We start from the raw sequence: 18,464 nt of genomic DNA on the forward strand, positions 1-18,464 counted from the left end.
AAGTCTGCCACTATAGCAGCTTGACCCATGCAGCCTTTGGACTGATGCTCACCTGACATGATGGGCCCATGTGTAACTCCTGCTCACATGGACCCTGCAGGACCAAGGAGTGTTGGCAGTGAAAATTCTGTCTTTTGCTTGTCACTGTCCCAGTGCAGACTTCCCAAAGGTCCTGTTTCCAAGGAGGAGGCTCCCAGGCTGAGCCCACTGGGGGAGCATGAGAACTGCAACCGAGACCTTGGACTAAGGGTAGGGAGCAGGATGCTGGAGTGGTGCACCACAGTGGCACACCATGGTGCTATGACACTGACTGATTAGCTGCCGTAGTTCTCACTAACTAGAGGTTTTATAGGGTTTTTGTGAGATCCTTCTGCTGTAGAAGAGGGTTCCTGACCCACTGGCTTTGGGGTGCACAAAGAACTGAAGCAGAAAATCCTGAGATACCATTAACTGAATTTACAGCTGGCAGTAAGGATCTAGCCAGAAGGGGTGATCTGCCCAAAAGGTGGCCAGGCAGAGAGCTGCCTTGAACCTCAGAGCTGAAGTTCTGCAGAGTAAAGTACATGAGCCCATACAGGAGGGTCTGAGAACTCTTGGCTCAGCTCTTGTGCATTGTCTGTGTCACATCAGCTCTCACCTCTTACTCCACTATGAAAAGTAACACGGATTGCATTACATGGGCAGTTTGTCCAAGGACAGTTTCTCTCTTTTCAGGGCTGCACACCCACGTCTACAGAGGGCTTTGCTGGGAGGAGTGTTCCCTCCTAAGCGAGACAGTCCCCGTCTCTCCTGGAGGGCTCTGTGGGCTGCTGGCAGGAGAGGGAGCTGTGCTACTGTCTGTGCAGGGTCTTTGCTTGCCAGGGGAAGCCAGGGGCTGTGGTTTGTCAGGAGGCTACTGCTCCCTGCCCATGCCTGCTGGCTCTGAAGAGCAGGGTGGCTTGGAGGGGTGTTTTGCTGGCTCACTAAAGGCATTTTGTTTAAGGAAGCCAACTGATCTCCTGCAGCAATAGTTTGCTGGGTGACTTGGGTCAGTCACCCAGCTTCCCCAGTCAGCTGACTTTGTGTGAGGTGGTGATGAGGACACCCAGCTTGTGATGGAGGGCTGCATGAGGTCACGACTGCCGACTGATGGTAACAGTGGGGCATGATTCTACCAGCAGTCTGTTACTATTATTTGATTATTTCTCACCATATTGTTTGAGATGATTCCAGTGGTGCAGTGTGTTCTGCTGTCCACCAGGGCCTGGCCATAGGCCGCTGTGCCCTGGCAGAACTGCTTTCCCCTCTCACAGTTCATCATTTATAGCTCCTGCTGTATGTGCTTCCACGTGTGGGGCATGGGTGGCTGTAGCCACCTGCTCCCAGTAATGCTCACCTCTTCATCTGGATTTTTCTTGATTTTCAATGATGAACGAAGTTTTTGAACAAATCCTTTATATCCTTTAGGATATCTTTTATATCCTATTGCTCTTGTCTTCCTGTTAGCCTTGCTGTTAGCCCATTGGCATCTCAGAAGAAGAACGGCCATGTGTGATTTGCTGCAGCCTCCATCTCTGTCCTTCTGTCAGTGTGGAGACTTCTGTTCAGGAGCTGTTTGTGCCATGGTCTCACCAGTGAGGGGCCTCTGGGGCTTGACAGCAGCAATACATTCCTCTGCTTGATGAAACGGCATCCCCTGCTATAGCCTCTCATGGAAATGTTGTTCTGGTCCTTTCCCATAGACATATGACTGGTCATACAGCATTTATACCAATATTTCTGTTAAAAACTATGCACATTCATGTTGAAATTCACATTTTCCATTTTTTCCTCACAGTGTTACAGCAGCTCCACTTGTGCTCACTTGTTAAATAAGGACAGACTCAATGGTTTAACACTGCATAGCTCAGTGGTAGGACTGACTGAGCTCCACCAATTTAGTAGGACCAGTGCAACCTGAGGATGTAAAAGCAGTGCATTTTTGCCCCAGAGTAAAAGATTTTATGGAGAAAGCACTAGCTGCTTAGGCTGTCAATGCTTGACCAGCTGACGTGTAACTCAAGCTAATTGAATTGCAGACTTTCAGCTGTGTTGGAAAGCTTTTAAAAAACCAAAGGCCTTTGCATTGCAGTGAACTAAAGCTATTAGCCACTAATTAAAACATGAGGTTTCATCTTTACCTTTCTAGAGATCACAGAAATCTATGTATTTTTCAGGCTGTAAGCCAGAAATCAAACATTCATCATGTAATTGCAGGAAGTGTGTGCTAATTCTTCTAATTAAGTGTGATTTATGAATTCCAGAAGAGCCTAAGAGGTAAATATATAAAATTATTCTGAAGTCTGCAAAAATGAAGGCATTCATTTATTTGGATGACTGTTCAGCAGGAAGGATTTAGGCAAACATGAACATTACAGCTTTCAGCATTCAGGAAAGACACTGTGTTGGAGCATCTGTACCTTTGCACTGCCCTCAAAGTGGTGTGGTTTCAACTAGTGTCACTGCTGATCTTCCAACAAAGCCAACACTTAAGCTGTCAGCACATACAGCAGTGTGGCTTGCCTGATGGAAAGCCTGTTTTGCTGGCCCTTGGAAGAGGTATCACCTTTGCTAGCTTTTCTACTTGTTTGCTGGGTGACCTTGAGTAACTTCACATTTTGTTCCTGAATGTGTTTTTATATTTTTGTTAAATATTTTGCAATCTATCCATAGGAAATGGTGTGTTACAAAAATGTAGTAACATTATTATGCAGCTAACCAGTCCCTGATCTAGCAGTCAGGTGATGGAAGAAGAAGGAATGTAATAAATGTTAGTAGAGGCTCCTAGCAATGGGGATGAAGAGGGAACTGCTAGGTTGTGAAATGCAGCTCCTTTCTCTAATGCAGAGGAATGAAAAATTTACTCTGGTACTTTGCCTTAAGTAATTATACCCTGCACAGCAGTGTCTAACAGGATGCACATATTTTGTATTCCTTATTTCCTGCTTAGCCTCAGTGGCCAGGAGAAGATTAGGTTGAAGTTAAATCCTTCCTGTGCTCTGGCATGCTGCTTTAGAGTAGAGCACTCTCAGATATTCCCTTGTATAGATAATCTGAAGACAGCATGGAGGCTTTGTTATTCCTGTGTCACTCAGATATGATGAATAATCTGTGTAAGTTTGGGTCAAAGCTGATCTAAAGAAACAAAAGCTTTGAAGAGCTTATTTTTACCTCACCCCACTGCAGCTCCCTGAGCAGCTCCATGTGTCGAGATATTATTAATCAGAGAATAATCAGAGAATCACCAGCTGAGAATCATCAGCCACTGGCAGGAGGCTTCCTGATGAGAGAGATGATGGAGCCAGGGCAGGAGTGTGTGTAGCCCTAGCTGCACCTCCCCAGACATTTGACATTCCCTTAGAGCTGGAGGAAATCTGTGTCTTCTGCTGAAGCACTTGAGCAAGTGGTAGAGCCTATCCTGGATGCAGAATTGCAGGTAAGCATGTTCTGCTTATATTTGCATGCATTTTCAATGTGATTTCTTGTTGTCACCCAGCTAACTGTGCCAATGGATAGTTTTCTGCCCACTCCCTGGCAGGCAGTTCTGTCTGACAGCAATGGAAGCTTTCTGCACAAAGAGAGGCAGGCCAGGGCAGCTCAGTTTTTACAGCTGTCTGCATTTACTCAGACCTCTCCAGCTCTAAGAATTCTGCTCTTTCAGGCCAAAATGATGGGTCATCTAACTTAACTACCTTACCCTTCCCAATTAATTTTAAGCCCTTCATAACCAGATTTTCCAAATTTTATGTTAAAAACTTGCTCCCTTTAGAGCAGTGAATGATACAAAAGATGCAGCAGCTGGGCTTGAGAGAGATGGAGTGCAGGAGGAAATGCTTCACTCTACTCAGGAAGGCAGAGGACAAGGCAAAACAGTTTAGCAAAGACTGTGTTAAAGTGGAAGACTTGCAGGAGTATCAGTAGGGATCAGCTGCTCTGTGCCTGTCTGTGAGCTGAAGTTCATGCAGCAGACTTTTGACCAAACTGCAGCTTATTAATTGCTTATGCAGGAACAAAGTCCGTAATCAACTGTTAAATAGGGTGCTGGCAAGGCAGGCCCTTGGATCTGATTTTGTTGGTTTCCATAAAAGGGCCTTGCTTGCTTTTTCCCAGCCATTCTCTCCAGGAATCAGTGTATAAAAATATTTGTTCCATAACCACAGTAAGCAGCCTCCCATTGCCTGGCAGCTGCCTGCATACTTGAGGCTTTCTGCTGTCTCTGAAGTTCAACTCTGCAGGAGTCTGTGATGCCACTGAGTCTAATCCTAATTTTGGTCTTTCATGTCCCCATCCCAGCCTCGAGGGACTGGGGCTGCTGACAATGGCAGGAGCACACCCCTCATGAGTATAGGGTGAAGATTAGTCTTCACATTGTGCCAAAACTAAGTAGCAATGAGGATAACAAGGAGTACTTGTAGTGCTTTTCGTCTTCAGAGTGCTCGGCAGGTACTAGTGAAGCTGCCATGCAGCCCTGTGATAAACGTGTGGATTTCTATTGTGCATAATATAACTGTACTGTGTTGTTGTGCAATAAACCCAAATTGAATGGTGCCTTAAGATAGCAATCAGGAAATCAGTTAACCAACTACTGGCTGCTTAGACCTCAACAACTGAGTCAGTTTCAAAGTTGCACCATGTCTTTTGGTTAGCCTTAGTTTGGTCTTTGGGAACTTCAAACGTTCATGCAAAGCAGAACAATGCCAAGCATTTAAGAGTGGCTCCAGTGCTTGCAGCATCTCAGATCGAGTCCTAGCTGTGCTGAGTTAAACCCAGGCACTGCTGTGCTTAACTGAAGAGCCCCCATTTTTCTGCTGCTCTACTGACAGAATCATACAGATGTGTGCTGGTTGCAAAGGAAAAGGTCACACTGCATGCATGTGTGGTGCTGGCATGTCAAGGAACAGAGCAGATGCTGTACTTTAACAGCAAGGTTTCAAAGCCTTTTGTGGCAGCAAAGCCACGTGCCTGCAGCACTGCAGTGCCTGCCATCAGCATCGACCTGAGCCAGTGGTCAGTGGAAAGGTAGGTGTTGGTAAACGCCCCCAGAAGAAAGATAACCCTGATTATATGCTAACAGGGCTGGAGGCTGAGTGACCTGTTTTCTCTCAGGAAAGAGCTTGAGGTCACTGTGGACCAGTTTCTGACAACACAAGCTCGGTGCTCAGCAGCAGGTCAGAAGGCAATGAGAAGGTTGGGACAGAGGGCAGGGAAACCCAGAAGGCAGTAAACATTGTTGTCACTGAATGAATCCAGGTCATGGCCACATGTTGAATAGTCTGTGCAATCTGCTTGATCTGCTCTGGTTAGTCCTTTTTAAGCCAAAAAGGGCATTGTAGAGCTAGGAAGGATACAGAGAAGGATAACATGGTATAGGAGGGCATCTGTGTAAAGACAGATGGGCTCTCTTTAAATCTGTTCAACCTGGAAAAGGCACTAATGGAGAGAGCTTTGATTATGGTTGTGAATGGCACAGAGATGAAGAGCAGGAGCCATATTGTGGCACAGGAGGCAGGGTGCACCCACTGAACTGCTGCTAGATGTGAGGTGAAGTGCTTGTTCACACAGCACAACAGTGAATTGTGGAGCTAATTGGCACAGGATGCTCTAGGTGCCAGAACAAAGATGTGTTCAGAAAACGATTAGGCAGGCGGATGGCAGCAAGGCCTGGTTCACACTGGTCCAGAATAAACCACAGCCTTGAGAAGTTTCTCAGCATAGGCTGACAAGAGACTGACCAGTGGAAGTACCATTCTGTAGGTGCCTTTTACATGTTGTCCCTCATGATTTTGGGGTAGATGAACTCTGGCTTTGGTTTATTAAGACTGAACAAATGCAGCAAACAATCCCTACAGTGTAGTGCCCACATAGTGCAAGTAAAATAGGATGTATGTGCTGCCAAAGCAATTGTGTTTTGCAAAGAGTGTGGCTTGCTTTGTATTGTACAGAAGGGTTTTCCTGTGATATGGGAAGACCTGCTTGTTTGCCTTTGTGCCTCTTACCCCGCTCAGGAGTGGAGCCTTCCTCCCTGAACCCTTTCCCATGTACAAGCAAGCGATTAAGCAGGGGTGGGAAATGCTAACCTGTCTCAGTCAGTTGCAACCTGTTACCTAATATAAATAGTAGTATCAGCTTAAAAATTAAACCAAATATCTTTTTTGCTTGCACCAAGTGGAAAATGTCTCCATGCCACCAGAATCCAAATCACTAGATAGTGTTTTTAAATAAGGAAAGCTCCCTTATTCACACCCATGCACAGTGGTCGTTTTATTATTGCTTTGTTTTGCAGAAGTGAAAGCTGTTTTAGAGAATGAGATTACATGGGTTATATGCTGATTGAAAAGTTTTTCACTTTTTTTTTTCTTTTTTTTTTTTTTTTTTCATGTTGGAAGTATTCTGACAGAACTAACTAAGTTTATCTACAAAAAAGCTCCTTCTCTTCCCCTGTCTTGCTGTAGGGCTGGTTCAGCTGGTTCAACTCAGGCAGCTCCAGTGTGTTCCATGCATCCCACCAGTGTAGCTGGGTGAGCCAGCCCCAGGAAAACCCAGCCTCCAAAACACAGCAGACAGATTCTGGTGGAGGGGTATGGACAGGGAGGAGAAAGTTCAAGTGCTGCTGGGTGGGAGGCAGAGCTGTACTGGAGATGGTTCAACCTGCTGTGCTCCAGCAGCTGTGAACAGCACATCTGCTCCTGGAACTGCCTGTGAAACCTTGTGTCTGGGGGCCTGTGTTGCTTGTGCTTTAGTGAACAACCAGTTTCTCTGCCTGCATCCAGCATAGGGTCCTTCCTTCATCTCCCCAGAGGAGTTGTAGTCCTGGGGATTCCCCCAGTGCTTCATGGATTGACCAGATGATTCTCCTGAGTGGTGAGGGTGCTGAAATGGGGGGAAGCTGTGTAAAGGAGTAACCTGGTTTTTACTCGTCTGTCTCTGACTTGTAAGGTCTAAATCAGCCAACATATCCTTTAGAATCCCTTCTGTGACACTACCATGTGCTGGGCTTTGGCTATTGCATGTCCCTGAGGAGAGGAAAAGAATGTCAGCTGGCATGAGGGTTGCTTTCTTAGTGACTGCCAGGGTGCTTGCAGTGCTGCTGCTCCAGAAAGGGCTGCCTTTGGACCCCAGGGGCGTGCTTCGAGGGGCTGCCCCTGCTTGGGGGTACACCAGCTGCATACAGACCCTGTGTTTATGAAGGTAGCATACCTCTCATAGCTGTATTATAGGGACACCAGTGGTATTGCTGAAGTCTTGAAACAGCAGAGCATGACAGTCTCCATTTGTCCTTCTCTCCTGATTAACACTGTAGTTCTTTACCCATGGATTTTGTAGAACCTCTCATCCTTAAGGCTGTTTCCTTGCAAACATGTGGCTGCAGCATGTGACATTCTGAATGCCTGTTGGGGCCCAGCACAGATATGGTGGCTTGCCCAGCCTGCTGTCCTGTGGCTGCTGTTTCTGCCTTGGATGTGGTACTAGTAGAATGAACAAATGCATCTGCAGCCTGATACCCCCTTCAGGACAAGGCCACAGGACAGGTGTGACTGACATCAGCCTGTCTCTGTTGAGGTCTGGGGGGATAATGCACCTCCCCTGCATGAATGGCAGCAGAAAGCTCTGCTGTGGAGGCCTTTTCAGGGTTAAATGCACAGCCTCACTCTGTTCTCTGCTCAAGGCGGTGATTCAGTAACTTCAGCTGTGTTAGGAGTGTGTCAGGGAGAGCAGCTGGATTCTGCCAAGCCAGTGAAAAACAGCCTTTCCTGGCAGAGGAGACACCCCTGCAAGTGGTGTGAGGCTCCCTCCTGCTGGGGGAGGGGGGGACGGGGAGGGAGTGGGGCAGATGCTTGCAAAGATTTCTTGCTTTGCTGGCCTAAGCAGCAGAGACTAGACCAGTGTCCTGGCTCCAGTACTGCTGGGGAGCAAGGCTGGAATGCACAGGGAGTGCCGAGTCTTACAGGAGTGCGTGAAAGGCCTTTGGACTAAACAAGCCTTGCACAGCATGACCTTGCTGGGCTGCCTGGCTCTTAGAGGCTGGTCAGTGAACAAGTGTGCTCAAGGGCATTTTTTGGAAAGAGCTAGAGGCTCCATTTCGTTTGGCTGAAATGTGCTACTAAGCAAACACTCATCAGGTCAGAGACTTTGACAGAAACCAGGCAGTTGTGACATGGGTGCTGGTGGCTCTGGTTTGTGGCTTTGGTTTGGCAGGTTGCACGATGGTATCTGAGCTGTTCAAGACATTTGAGGGTGACTGTAAGGGGCATTTCCCTGAGCACAGCTCTCCTGCTGGGCTTGGGGCTCGTCCTGCGGCTTTGGTGTCACGCTTTTCCCTCTGCTGTCTCTAGAAGATCCTTTGTATGTGAAACCACTAAGGGTCAGGTTTTGCCTTGCATGTTCCACATGACTTTTTTCCCTTGCTGCTGTCAAAGAGGCCTGTCTGGCCTTGAGTTACTGTTCTTCCCTTCTCAAATCCTTTTTTTTTAAGGTTCTCACCAAAACATTGTTTTTAGGACAAAAAAGGAGAAGCTAGATAAAGTTAAAACAGGGGCACACCAGTCACTTGCCAGGTGGGGCAGCAGGATCTCTCTGGGCAGCAGATGCTCTGCCCCTGGGTGGTTTCATCATGCAGGAGAGAGCACTGCACAGAATACTCTGTTAGAGCAAAACCTTGTGACTAGCTCCCCTCCTCCTTCTCTGCCCTTCTTACAATAGCAAACTGGGGAAGTTGTGTAACTTACTCTGAACACTGAACCCCTCAATAAGAGGTTTATGGAAAACCTACTTATGGTTCATTTGCATTTCTGGGCATTATGGGAAATGAAGTCAAATGCCAATTGCAAAGGGAGTTGCTTGGTGTTGGTCAGCACTTGGTACTGCCTCCTTGCCTGCCTCATCCTCTCCCACTGCTGTCTCGGAACCACAGCACTAGCTGCTGTGTCCCTTTGGAGGTTTTATGAGCAAGTGCACAGGTAGAAGGGGCTCCTTCCCATGCGTGTGTGTGGCATGTGGTTTCTCTTGCCCATGACATGCAACATAAAGCAGACCTGGCTGTGTGTTTTACAGTGCTTTACAACATGGTGTGCAGCCTGTGCTTCCCTGGAGCTCAGTGCTTCTCCCCAGGTGCTCTGGAGAGCATCTCCAGTGCTTCAGTCTTGGGCAAGGGTTTCTTGGGGTTGTTTTTCCATACTGTGTCCACCATGGAAGTGACAGCAGTGTAACATTTTTCCTGTCTACACCTTTTGTAAAGATCCATGGCCTGAAACAGTAAGAATCAGGAAGAGAAGGCTTTATTTTTTGTTGGCGTAATATTGCTTTAAAACTCAGCAATAGTTGGGACCATTTGTGCTCCTCAGTTCCTCCTGCTAACCAAAAATCCCAGGCTGAGGAACATGAGAAACTGCCTTGCAGCATTAGGGAGCTGGAAGAGGCCATGGGCTGTGGCAGAGCCAGAAACCCTGCTTGGATAAAAACTGAATGTTTGAGCAACTGGGAGCAATGATCTGGCTGTGAAGGTGGCTGGCTTCACCCTGCTGCCTCTGATACTTGTGAACTACTGAGTTGGTGCCATGCCTTGGCTGCACCTGGGATGGGGGCGCATGTGTTTCATTGAACCTCTTTGATCCTTCTTTTTTTCACTTTATCCACAAAGCAAATCTCCCCATTACCTTTCTTTCAGCTTTTGTGACTGGCTGTTACAGCAGTGCCATCCTCTTCCTCACCTTCCTACTGGCTTTGGAGAGTAGAAGAGGATCGCCTTACTGCATGGCCCTTAACTCTTCTTCCTGTCTCTTTGCTGGAGAATCCCCAGCAGTTTCAGCAGGTCTGATGCGAGCATTTTAAGTTTTGCTGTCCATGCTCAGTGCACTGGTGTTGTTGCTCCTGACAGCCATGGGGACTGTCATCTGGCTCCTGTGTGACCAGCTGCAAAGAAGCAATACTTTACTTATGGCAAAACAACTTGTATTTTTAAAAAGTGTCTGCACTCGCTTTTCTGCTTGAGGGAGCAGACGGAGCATTTTTCAGCGTCTGATTTCCTGAACCAGCACACCCTGGGTTGGGCAACGTCAAGGCTGGTGTGCATGGTGCTGTGATCTTTGGGCTGTGACACCTTCAGGCAGATGCTGAGCAAAGAACCCTTTCTGGCAACTGACACACTGTTTCTGGGAGCCTTTCAGGAGAACCATGCGATCCCTCAAAATCCCCAGCCTGCAGATATTTTTCAAAAGTGAGCATACAAGCTACTGCTCTTCCTGGTTGGATGGATTTGCAAACTAACGAATCCCTGGTAAGGCTTTTATTTAGCTAAAAAAAGACCCAAACCATCAGGAAATGCCCCATTAATGCACTGGAGATAGAATCAAGCTGGATAACTCCAGGGTGGACTAACAGCACAGCCCATGATGTAAAACCCATGTGCTCAGCAGGCCAGGAGCCCCAGGCTCTAATTTCAGTGCTGAGCTTCCCAGCTTGGCTAATAAAAGTACAGGAGGCAGAGTTATTGTTTAAACTTCCCCGTGTTTTCCTAGGCAGGCTCCTTTTACTGTAGCATTAACAGTTTAGGAGTTACTTAAGGTTACTTGGTGCTTCCATGTGCAATGTCTTCTCCACCCCACAGCAGCCCCAGCCCCTCCTGGTGTTCCTGCTCAGCAGCAGCCATGCTGTCCTGCCCTGGCACAGCTGCCAGTAGGGAAGGGTCTGGGAGAAGTTGCTGAAACACACACAAGGCAGCAAGCACACAAGAAGCCTCTGTAAGTTCAAGTGCTCATGTGCACCTCCCCAGCTCTAAAATTCCATGTTTCAAAATAGCAGTGTGCTAATGTGGCAAGTCACCCCTGTAATCAATTATTGACAAGTGCCACAGCTTTTCCACCCTTGATTCTTCTCCATACCTACCTGGTATAAGGATCAGGGACATACTAGTTGCTGGAATGCATGTGCATTTCCAGAAAGGCCATCAGCTACAGCACGTAGAGAAAAGGGGCTGGGTTGTTTCTGGTGGAGTCTTTTTGTTTGTGGTGGTTTTCTCCCTGCTGTGGTTAAGAAAAGCTCTTGCTCAGCAAGAAGGCATTTGTTAGAGGTGTGCCTGTCCTTCACTAGTGGATAAAAATGGTTCCTAGCTCTTTCAGGGATGATAACAGCAAGACCTTTGGACACACGAGGTACAGAAAAGCTGATCTCTGAGAGAACTAAGAAGTAGGTTCACAACTGGAATACATTTTTGGAGCCAGTTACTAGGAAGAAATTGGCAGTTTCAGGGAACTAGAATGCCAGCTATGGATGTGGATTCAGCAGCTGGGCTATTTTTGGCTTGTGAACTGTTCGAATGGCTGTTTATTTTTAAGGTCAATTTCTGTTTGCATAGCATGTACACCCTTCTGGTGGGAGGGAGGCATTGTAAAAACAATCACTGCAGTGCAGAGTTAGGAAGTAAACTTGGGAGAGGGATGGAAAAAACAGAACTCGTTGTACTTATTGCTTTAAAACCCAAAACCATCTGCTTAGGTCATAAGGTTTGTTGACCATTCTGAGCTGTATCCCCACTGGAAAAATACCATTTCAGTTAACACAGACTACTGCAGGGGATCACAAAAGACTTGGGAAAACTCAGATGGTAACACAGTATAAATAGAAAGGAAGCATCAGATTTGGCTTTTTAAATATTTTTTTTTTCACTCACTCTTAATTCCAGGCAGTGAGCAGAAACCCAAGGCATTCACCCCATGGCTGAGGACTCAGGACTCACACTTGCCAGCCAGGCCTGAATCCCAGCTCTTGTTAAACAACAACACACTTTATTGCAACATTTTCCTGACTTCTTCCTGTTGGCCGTATCTTTATTCACACATGGTCCAGTGATACAAATTCATTGGAACAGTGGCAGTTTACAAAAGACAGTAAGTTATTACTTTGAATTGAAATTTAGAAAAAACATAAGTCTGGCCATCTGACAGGCAATGCACTCTTTGGAACAGGCCACTGTAAGGAAGCAGTTTATAACATTGGCAGGTTACTCCCAGCCATGTTCCTCTTCCAGTGCATCAAATACACAATACAAAAATATACTAAGAGTAATAACGGAGTTTGTACAAATGTCTGCTGCAAAACAATTGCTGTTGTCTAATTTTCAGTATCTTTACTTTCACACTATACTATGATAGAATACTTGAGTAAACACAGTTCTAACTTAATTTGATTTTAAAATTTGATTACTTTAAAATTGATCTCAAGTTAACTGTAAGGTCTTGGGCTCCAATCCTGTAAGTACATAAAGGACCTTAACTTTGGATTCAAGTGGCTGATAGACATGAGAAGAGCCCACAAGAGAGCACGCAATGCCTTGGGCTCCTGTGTGGGAGGGAAGTGGAAGTGCTGTACTTCGTAAGTTCTGAATTTAGGATTTTTTTCCTGGAGTTTTCAAGACTTTTAACAAATCTTCCCTGGGCTATCCTTTTATGTGAAAGGCTTGAGTTAATCAAGTTGCTGGTAATCTGGTGGAACTGCCTGGTTTGAGATTGGGGGTTCTGCACTTTAAGTTAACTGCAGTAAGTCTTTCCCTCCTTATCTCACTCTTTTGTATAATTTTACCTGTCCCTTTCCCCTCTCCTTCCCTCCTGGCCTGGGACAACAAAAATGGCCTCCTTCCACGCAGGAGAGCTGGATGCTCCAGCACTTTGCTAAGGCTGCTCACACAGAGCCTTGTACAAGCTCCCTGCAATGGGAGCACCATTTCCTTAGTGTTTCCAAAGATCCAGTTGTAGCAATGGAAGCCTGTCGAAAACAGTACCCGCAGTGCCGCCTGCCATGACAGAGGAACACACTGCTAGCAGGCAGGTGTGTTTAATTCCAGGATTTCTTGCTCCTTTTTCTCCCAAGAGCTGATCTCAAAGGATTTAAGAAAGTAAGATAGTATTGCTCTGTTTTTGCAGACAAGAAGACTAAGGCACAGAAAGGTGAGATCGTTTGGTCAAGGCTGATCTGCAGGTCTCTGCCCCAGTCCATGCTCTTTGCTGAGCTCTCTGTGTTCGTGTCATGAGCCACATTCTCAGAGGGGCAACCCCATCTCTTCTCCCCACACAGACACCCCATACAGATCCACCTTCCTAGGCATGGCCTCCAGAGAAAACATCAAGAAGGGCATGCATTGGAGGTCAGAAGTTGGCTTCTCAATGTCTAAAGGCCACCAACTCCCAAGGAGGTCAGCTATGGAAAGAAGACCAAGATACTTCTGAGGTATAAAACTCCGTGTCTGCTGGCCACTGGTCAGCTTTGTCATCATCAGACTTGTCGCTGTCATCGCCGCTGGAGGGCTCATAGCCCGGGATGGCAGAGCAGATGGGCTCCAGCTGCCTGCGGTCTGCCTCTGCCTCCTTCTTCTTCTCTGCCAGCAGCTGCCTGTAGCAAAGGTTGCAGACCCTCAGGGGCTTGGGGGACAGCCGGGGCATCAGGAACCTTTGCCTGGAGCAGTCTGCGCAGACGACAAAGCCGCACTTGCGGCAGTGGTGCCTTCGGGTGAGCGTGGAGAACTTGGTCTGTGTGCAGCGCATGCAGATGTCCGTGGCCTTGTCTGGGATCCAGGGGGCCGCATGCTCTGTGGAGGGCTGCCGGCCTGTCTTCGTCAGCAGGTGCCTGATGCACTCCTCCAGATGGCTGATCCACTCCTTCCTCTCAGTGAGGGAGGCTGCGGAAACCACAAAGGACTTCTTTGAGGTTTTAATCATCCAGCGGTTCTTCATCTGCAAGGTGTCTGGCAGTGTCTCCAAAGTGACGTCTTCAAGGGGAATGATGTGCTGGGAATTGTACTTCCTTTTGTTGATGACTATGCTGCCATAGACAAGGATGTCATTGAAAAGGAAGAATATGCGAGGCTTTGGTTTCTTGCGGCATTCTTTGGTTAAAATTCCTTCTCCTAAAAGGACCCTTCCTGGCACGGCTAATGGCTGTCCAGAAGCTCCAAAGCAGTTTTCCACAGCAGCAATGCGCTGGCTGTTGATCTCAGTGTTTGCAAGATGGTCCACCATCTCCAGCGTGCCCTGAAGAGAATCAGAGAGAAGTGGTGAAGTTGTAGACATGTGCTCTGGGGTGAGGCTGAGCAGTGAACATATGCATAGGTGAGACACTCCTCATGCAACCTGAGGTTATGAGTGGTCTCCTTACCACTCTGCCTTTTAGTTTGTTACCTTTTAAAATTAGTTTTTCAAACTTTCTAAGCCTACTTTGCAACAGCCTTGTCTGCACTGGGGTAGTTCAGTTTGCAGCAGTGGAAACCCTTGAAGGCAGAGCCAGCTCTTCCATTACAGCTGTGCTTGTTCCCTGTATAACTATGTGCCTGTAGCAAAGGAAGCCAGTTGGTCTGATTCCACTGCTATGGAGGTGTAAGTACTTGCTCAGGTGTTACCATACTGTGACAGTTGAAGGTACCAGGACTATCCCTTTCTGTCCCTCTTGGTGCTGGCACAGGGAATGCAGCTGCAGCAGGGAACTAACTGATGCTGGGCTGGACACAGGCTCAGGGAAGAGATACATGGTCTTGGGAGCAAGCCTCCTGTTTCTGACTGCACACCTATCTTCTCAAGGATTAGTTACAGACACATGCACCCCACAATGCCACTTTGGCCAGAGCTGAGGCAGGAACAAAAGCGTGTGTGACATTCCCTGTTCCTGCTGGTCCTCCCTGTGTGGCAAAAAGGGGGGGGGAGAAAAAAAGAGAAAAGCTGCATGAATAAACCAGGCAAGCCAAGCCCCTCCTCCACCACCCCAGCTATGGGGCTACCGGTCTTCCAGTTACAAGACACATAATTCTGAAAATAGTCTGCTCTCTGCTGAAGGGGAAGTGGAAGGCAGCACACTCATCCCTCCCCACACCTCTATGCCCTTCTTACACAAGCTGGGGTTTTGATACTCTGTTGTTTTGGGTTTTTAAAATAGAAAAATCTGGAAAAGGGTAACTCTGAAGCAAAAGCAAACATTTTGCTATCAGTAGTTTGCATTAAGGAGAGTGATGTGTGCTCTAAGTTTAATATTTGGTTGCACCTAGCCCCTCCTGTGCTGAAGGGTGCTGCCTGAGTTCCCCCTCCCTGCTGCGGGCTCCACTCCGACCCCCAGACAGCCATGGGAATGTGAGTCATTTCCTCTTCCAGTGAGGTAGCTCAGCCATCACGAGGCAGCTCCATGATCACAGGGATGTGTGTTGCCCTGGTTGCTCCTAGCATTTCATAAAATGAGTGATCAAATCAGCCTCTCCCCACCATTTGCCCTTTCTTCCTTGTCCAGAGTCCCTGCAGCCATGGAGGCTGGAGATGGAAGGGAAGAGGAGGAGAACACCCCTGGTCCTGTGTGTTTGGGACAGTGATGATTTACATTCTTGCCTTTCAGACCAAATCATCCCTTCAGTATGCTAGAAGGGAAACCACAGAGCCACTGCTCAAGGCTGCTGCAAGCCCTTCTCACCTGAGCTGTTTGACAAAAATGGTCCAATTCCTCCCAGTCCTCAGAATTTTGATCTCTAAGTTAGGCCAGGCTGTTCTGTGCAAAGCTAAGGTGCTGATTTAGCCCTGGGGAGCCTAGATGAAGCAAGCTACCCAACAGAAATAGCCTTCTCTGTGAAATGTTATGTGGCCAGTGAAATATACATATTAGGCTGAAGAACTAGCAGGCAGGAAAAGCTTCAGTCCACAACTGAACACCAAACTTGCTGTCTTTGAATACCCATAATCTTACCTATCACAGGATGAGGTCTCTTGGAGTTTCTGACAAACAAATCCTTGGATAAGGAGCTCTTGAGTGAAAGTGCAAGATGACCACACAGAACAATAAAGAAAAAACCCACAACCCTGAAATTACAGCTTGGGAAGTTTTGTGTGGAAAGACTGCAAAAGCAACAAAATACTGTAAAGAATTTTTGGCGTGAGTAACACCAAGTGGGATAAACCAAAGCAGTTAATCCTGCGCCCACCAGTCTCGCTTCCTCATGTTTCTGAGTGATGAAGCCCCAGCTCTTAGCCTGCATCACTTACTTTTATGTATTTTAAAAGCATGATAAAATCTCTCCAGTGAGTATGATACTTGAGACAACTCTATTTCTAGGTATCTCCATGTACTGGATCTCAACAGAAATTAAAACATATTGTCATATATAAAGATTGTGCCTGTAAAGAGCCAGGAATCACAAGCTCATTTTCAAACAGGAGTGCAAGCTCTGCTGCTGTGAAAGCTTTAGCTGTGTCTTGGTTTGGGCCCCTATGTAGGCTGGAGTGCCCTTGGACTTGCTGCATGGAGCCAAGGGAGACAGGGCTGGATGGGATGGACAGAGTCCTGCAATGTGACATCAGTGAAAGGGAGCTCTCATTACACACCACACTTCCACCTGCAGGGTACGTCCTTATTCCTCCAGCCTCTGGTTTGTTACATACCGAAAATGCTATGAGTTAAACAATGAAAAGCTAACTCTGTTCTGGGAAAATAATTCCTGCCAAGACTAAAAGTGTCAGCTGCTGTGCTAGCCCTGCCTACTTCCCGAAGGAGTTTTCCTGGGGAAGCAAACCCAGGGCATTTTAATTCCATTGCTTTCCCCTAGGGCATAAATGGCTTGAGAACAGCACATATGCATCCTAAGGAGTAAAAAAAATATAGGAGAGGTGGGATTCACACCCTGTCCCTCTATGCACTCCTATTTCAGCTAGCTAGGAAGAGCAGCCAACTGCAGAGGGTGGCTCACCTCATCCCACCACACACAAGGTCAATCCTGCCCCTGTTCAAGACACTGCTCAGCTTGAGTAACCGCACACAAACCCATTCCATGTTCATATTGTGACTCACTGCAAATAATACTGTTTGGCTTTTGAATGGAAGCACTATATGAATTTGGTAAATAAAGGTAGCTGCTGAGTGTCATTATGGCCTCCTTTATGGAAACCTCTCCCTTTGGAACAGCAATGGGAAAATGAGGATATAAATTCTAATCTACTTGATTAATTTTGATTTATTTTTTTTCTCCTGTCTGTTCAAGTTTGTTTTGCCAGGTCAGCAGGGCCATGGTGCTTATTACCAAGTGATACCTATGCATGTGCACCACATGCAGCAGAAGCTTACACAGTTGAAATGAGTGTGGGAAGGTGCACTTTACTGCTGTGCAATATTTCACAGGGGTTTTTGGCATGGCAAAGTTTGGAGCTATTTTTTTTTTTCATCAGGATCTCTCGGTTCTGCATGTGATCAACTATTATGCACTGAATATACAAAACAGTGAATACGACTGACATTCAAAGGAAAAAAAATACTATTTGGCACTCCACTCCAGAAGTGAGCAAGCCACATCCTCAAACAATGAGTGCTTGTTCACTTGTGATTATAAACAGCCATTTTGATGCATGCCAGGCAGAGCATTTCAACTTAAGCTCCCACGTCATCAAGCCTGGAGTACATTTTTCAAGCCTTTATGTATCTAAAGCTTAGGTGTGGCAATGTAGTGAGCTGTTCTACCTGATTCTTCTGTTCTTGCTGCCAAACAGAACTGACAGTCTTGGTATCCATTGCATACCTCTCCCTTAATCCCTCTTTCTGCTTTGCTCAGCTGAAAAGTCTCTTCTGGAGTTAGGACTGGCATAAACTCTCACCAAGCACAGTAAGCAGGACATTGCCTTTTAGCCAGAGCAGGCATTTAGAGCAAGAAAGCCACCGTTCCTCTCCTTTTCTTGCCGGCGGGGATTCCAGATTGCCGCTCCTTCCTTCCCAGCATGCCGGAACTGCTGGGCCTGGGGGGTAAGGGGCTCTGGGAACCCCCTTCCAGCCTGCTGATGAGGAGTTCAGCACATGTGCGCTTTAGGACTGGCTCTCACGTCGGGCCTTTCACTGAGAAATGCCGCCAGTCCCGGTGGGATATGGATCAACCGAGCTACTGAGCCTTCTGCTACTGCTGCTCAGCGCGCAGCTCTTCCCCAAGGGAAGAGAGGAATTATCGGTCTCTCCCGATGCCTCAAATCCCACGTAGCCTTTAGAAGGGATGTACGGCCGAGGGCGGGGATGCCTCTTACACCTCCGCAACGGGATCGATTTCTGTGCTTTCGGTGCACGGTCGAACTTAGTCGCTTAAAGACTCCCTTCTGAAGAAAAGCAACAACCGGCGCCCAGGCGCTGCACAGACCCCGGGGTGCTGACCGGCTCCCCCGTGAGCGGGGCACAAGCCTGGCGGGAGACCCTCGGCCCCAGCCCTCCCGGCGCCGAGAGCGGCCTCCCCCGCACGCCTCTCCCCCACAGCCCCCTCCCGCCGCACCGGCGCCGCAGCGCAAACCCTCGGCTCTTCCCAAACTCCCTCCGCAAAAGCTGCCCGCCGAACCCTCCCTCGGCCCCGCTCGGCCCCGTACCTCCGCCGCAGGGCCTCGCCCGCCCCCGCCAGCGCTCTCCGGCCGCCCAGCGCCGGGCGCCTCCTGCTCCGCCGGCCGCGCTCCCGCCGCCCCGCCCCG

General features: G+C 47.7%; 1 protein-coding gene across 5 annotated transcripts; it reads right to left on the bottom strand.

Annotated features, from left to right (window-relative positions):
• Positions 1-11,809: 11,809 nt before the first annotated feature.
• PLEKHF1 (pleckstrin homology and FYVE domain containing 1) lies at positions 11,810-18,443 on the bottom strand. 5 transcript variants are annotated; one of them, XM_051629662.1, is made up of 3 exons: positions 18,366-18,411; positions 17,543-17,795; positions 11,810-14,036 (listed from the first exon to the last, which is right to left on the bottom strand). In XM_051629662.1, the coding sequence occupies exons 2-3, from the start codon at positions 17,606-17,608 to the stop codon at positions 13,203-13,205; spliced, it is 900 nt and encodes a 299-aa protein (XP_051485622.1). In that variant the 5' UTR covers positions 17,609-17,795; positions 18,366-18,411; the 3' UTR covers positions 11,810-13,202. The 5 variants fall into 5 exon arrangements, with proteins under 5 accessions (XP_051485622.1, XP_051485626.1, XP_051485621.1 ...); XM_051629666.1 differs by lacking the exon at positions 17,543-17,795 and having other exon boundaries at positions 18,366-18,443; XM_051629661.1 differs by lacking the exon at positions 18,366-18,411 and having other exon boundaries at positions 17,543-18,157.
• Between the last annotated feature and the right edge of the window lie 21 nt (positions 18,444-18,464).

This window comes from Apus apus, chromosome 11 (genome assembly GCF_020740795.1).
Source record: "Apus apus isolate bApuApu2 chromosome 11, bApuApu2.pri.cur, whole genome shotgun sequence".
In the NCBI taxonomy this organism is placed as follows: Eukaryota; Metazoa; Chordata; class Aves; order Apodiformes; family Apodidae; genus Apus; species Apus apus.

Excerpts from the sequence above, each read along its gene's own strand:
- PLEKHF1 (XM_051629662.1), bottom strand. The coding sequence starts at position 17,608 with ATGCCAGTCCTAACTCCAGAAGAGACTTTTCAGCTGAGCAAAGCAGAA. Across the intron at positions 14,037-17,542 it reads AAAGAGGGATTAAGGGAGAG|GGCACGCTGGAGATGGTGGA; the intron begins GTATGCAATGGA and ends GATTCTCTTCAG.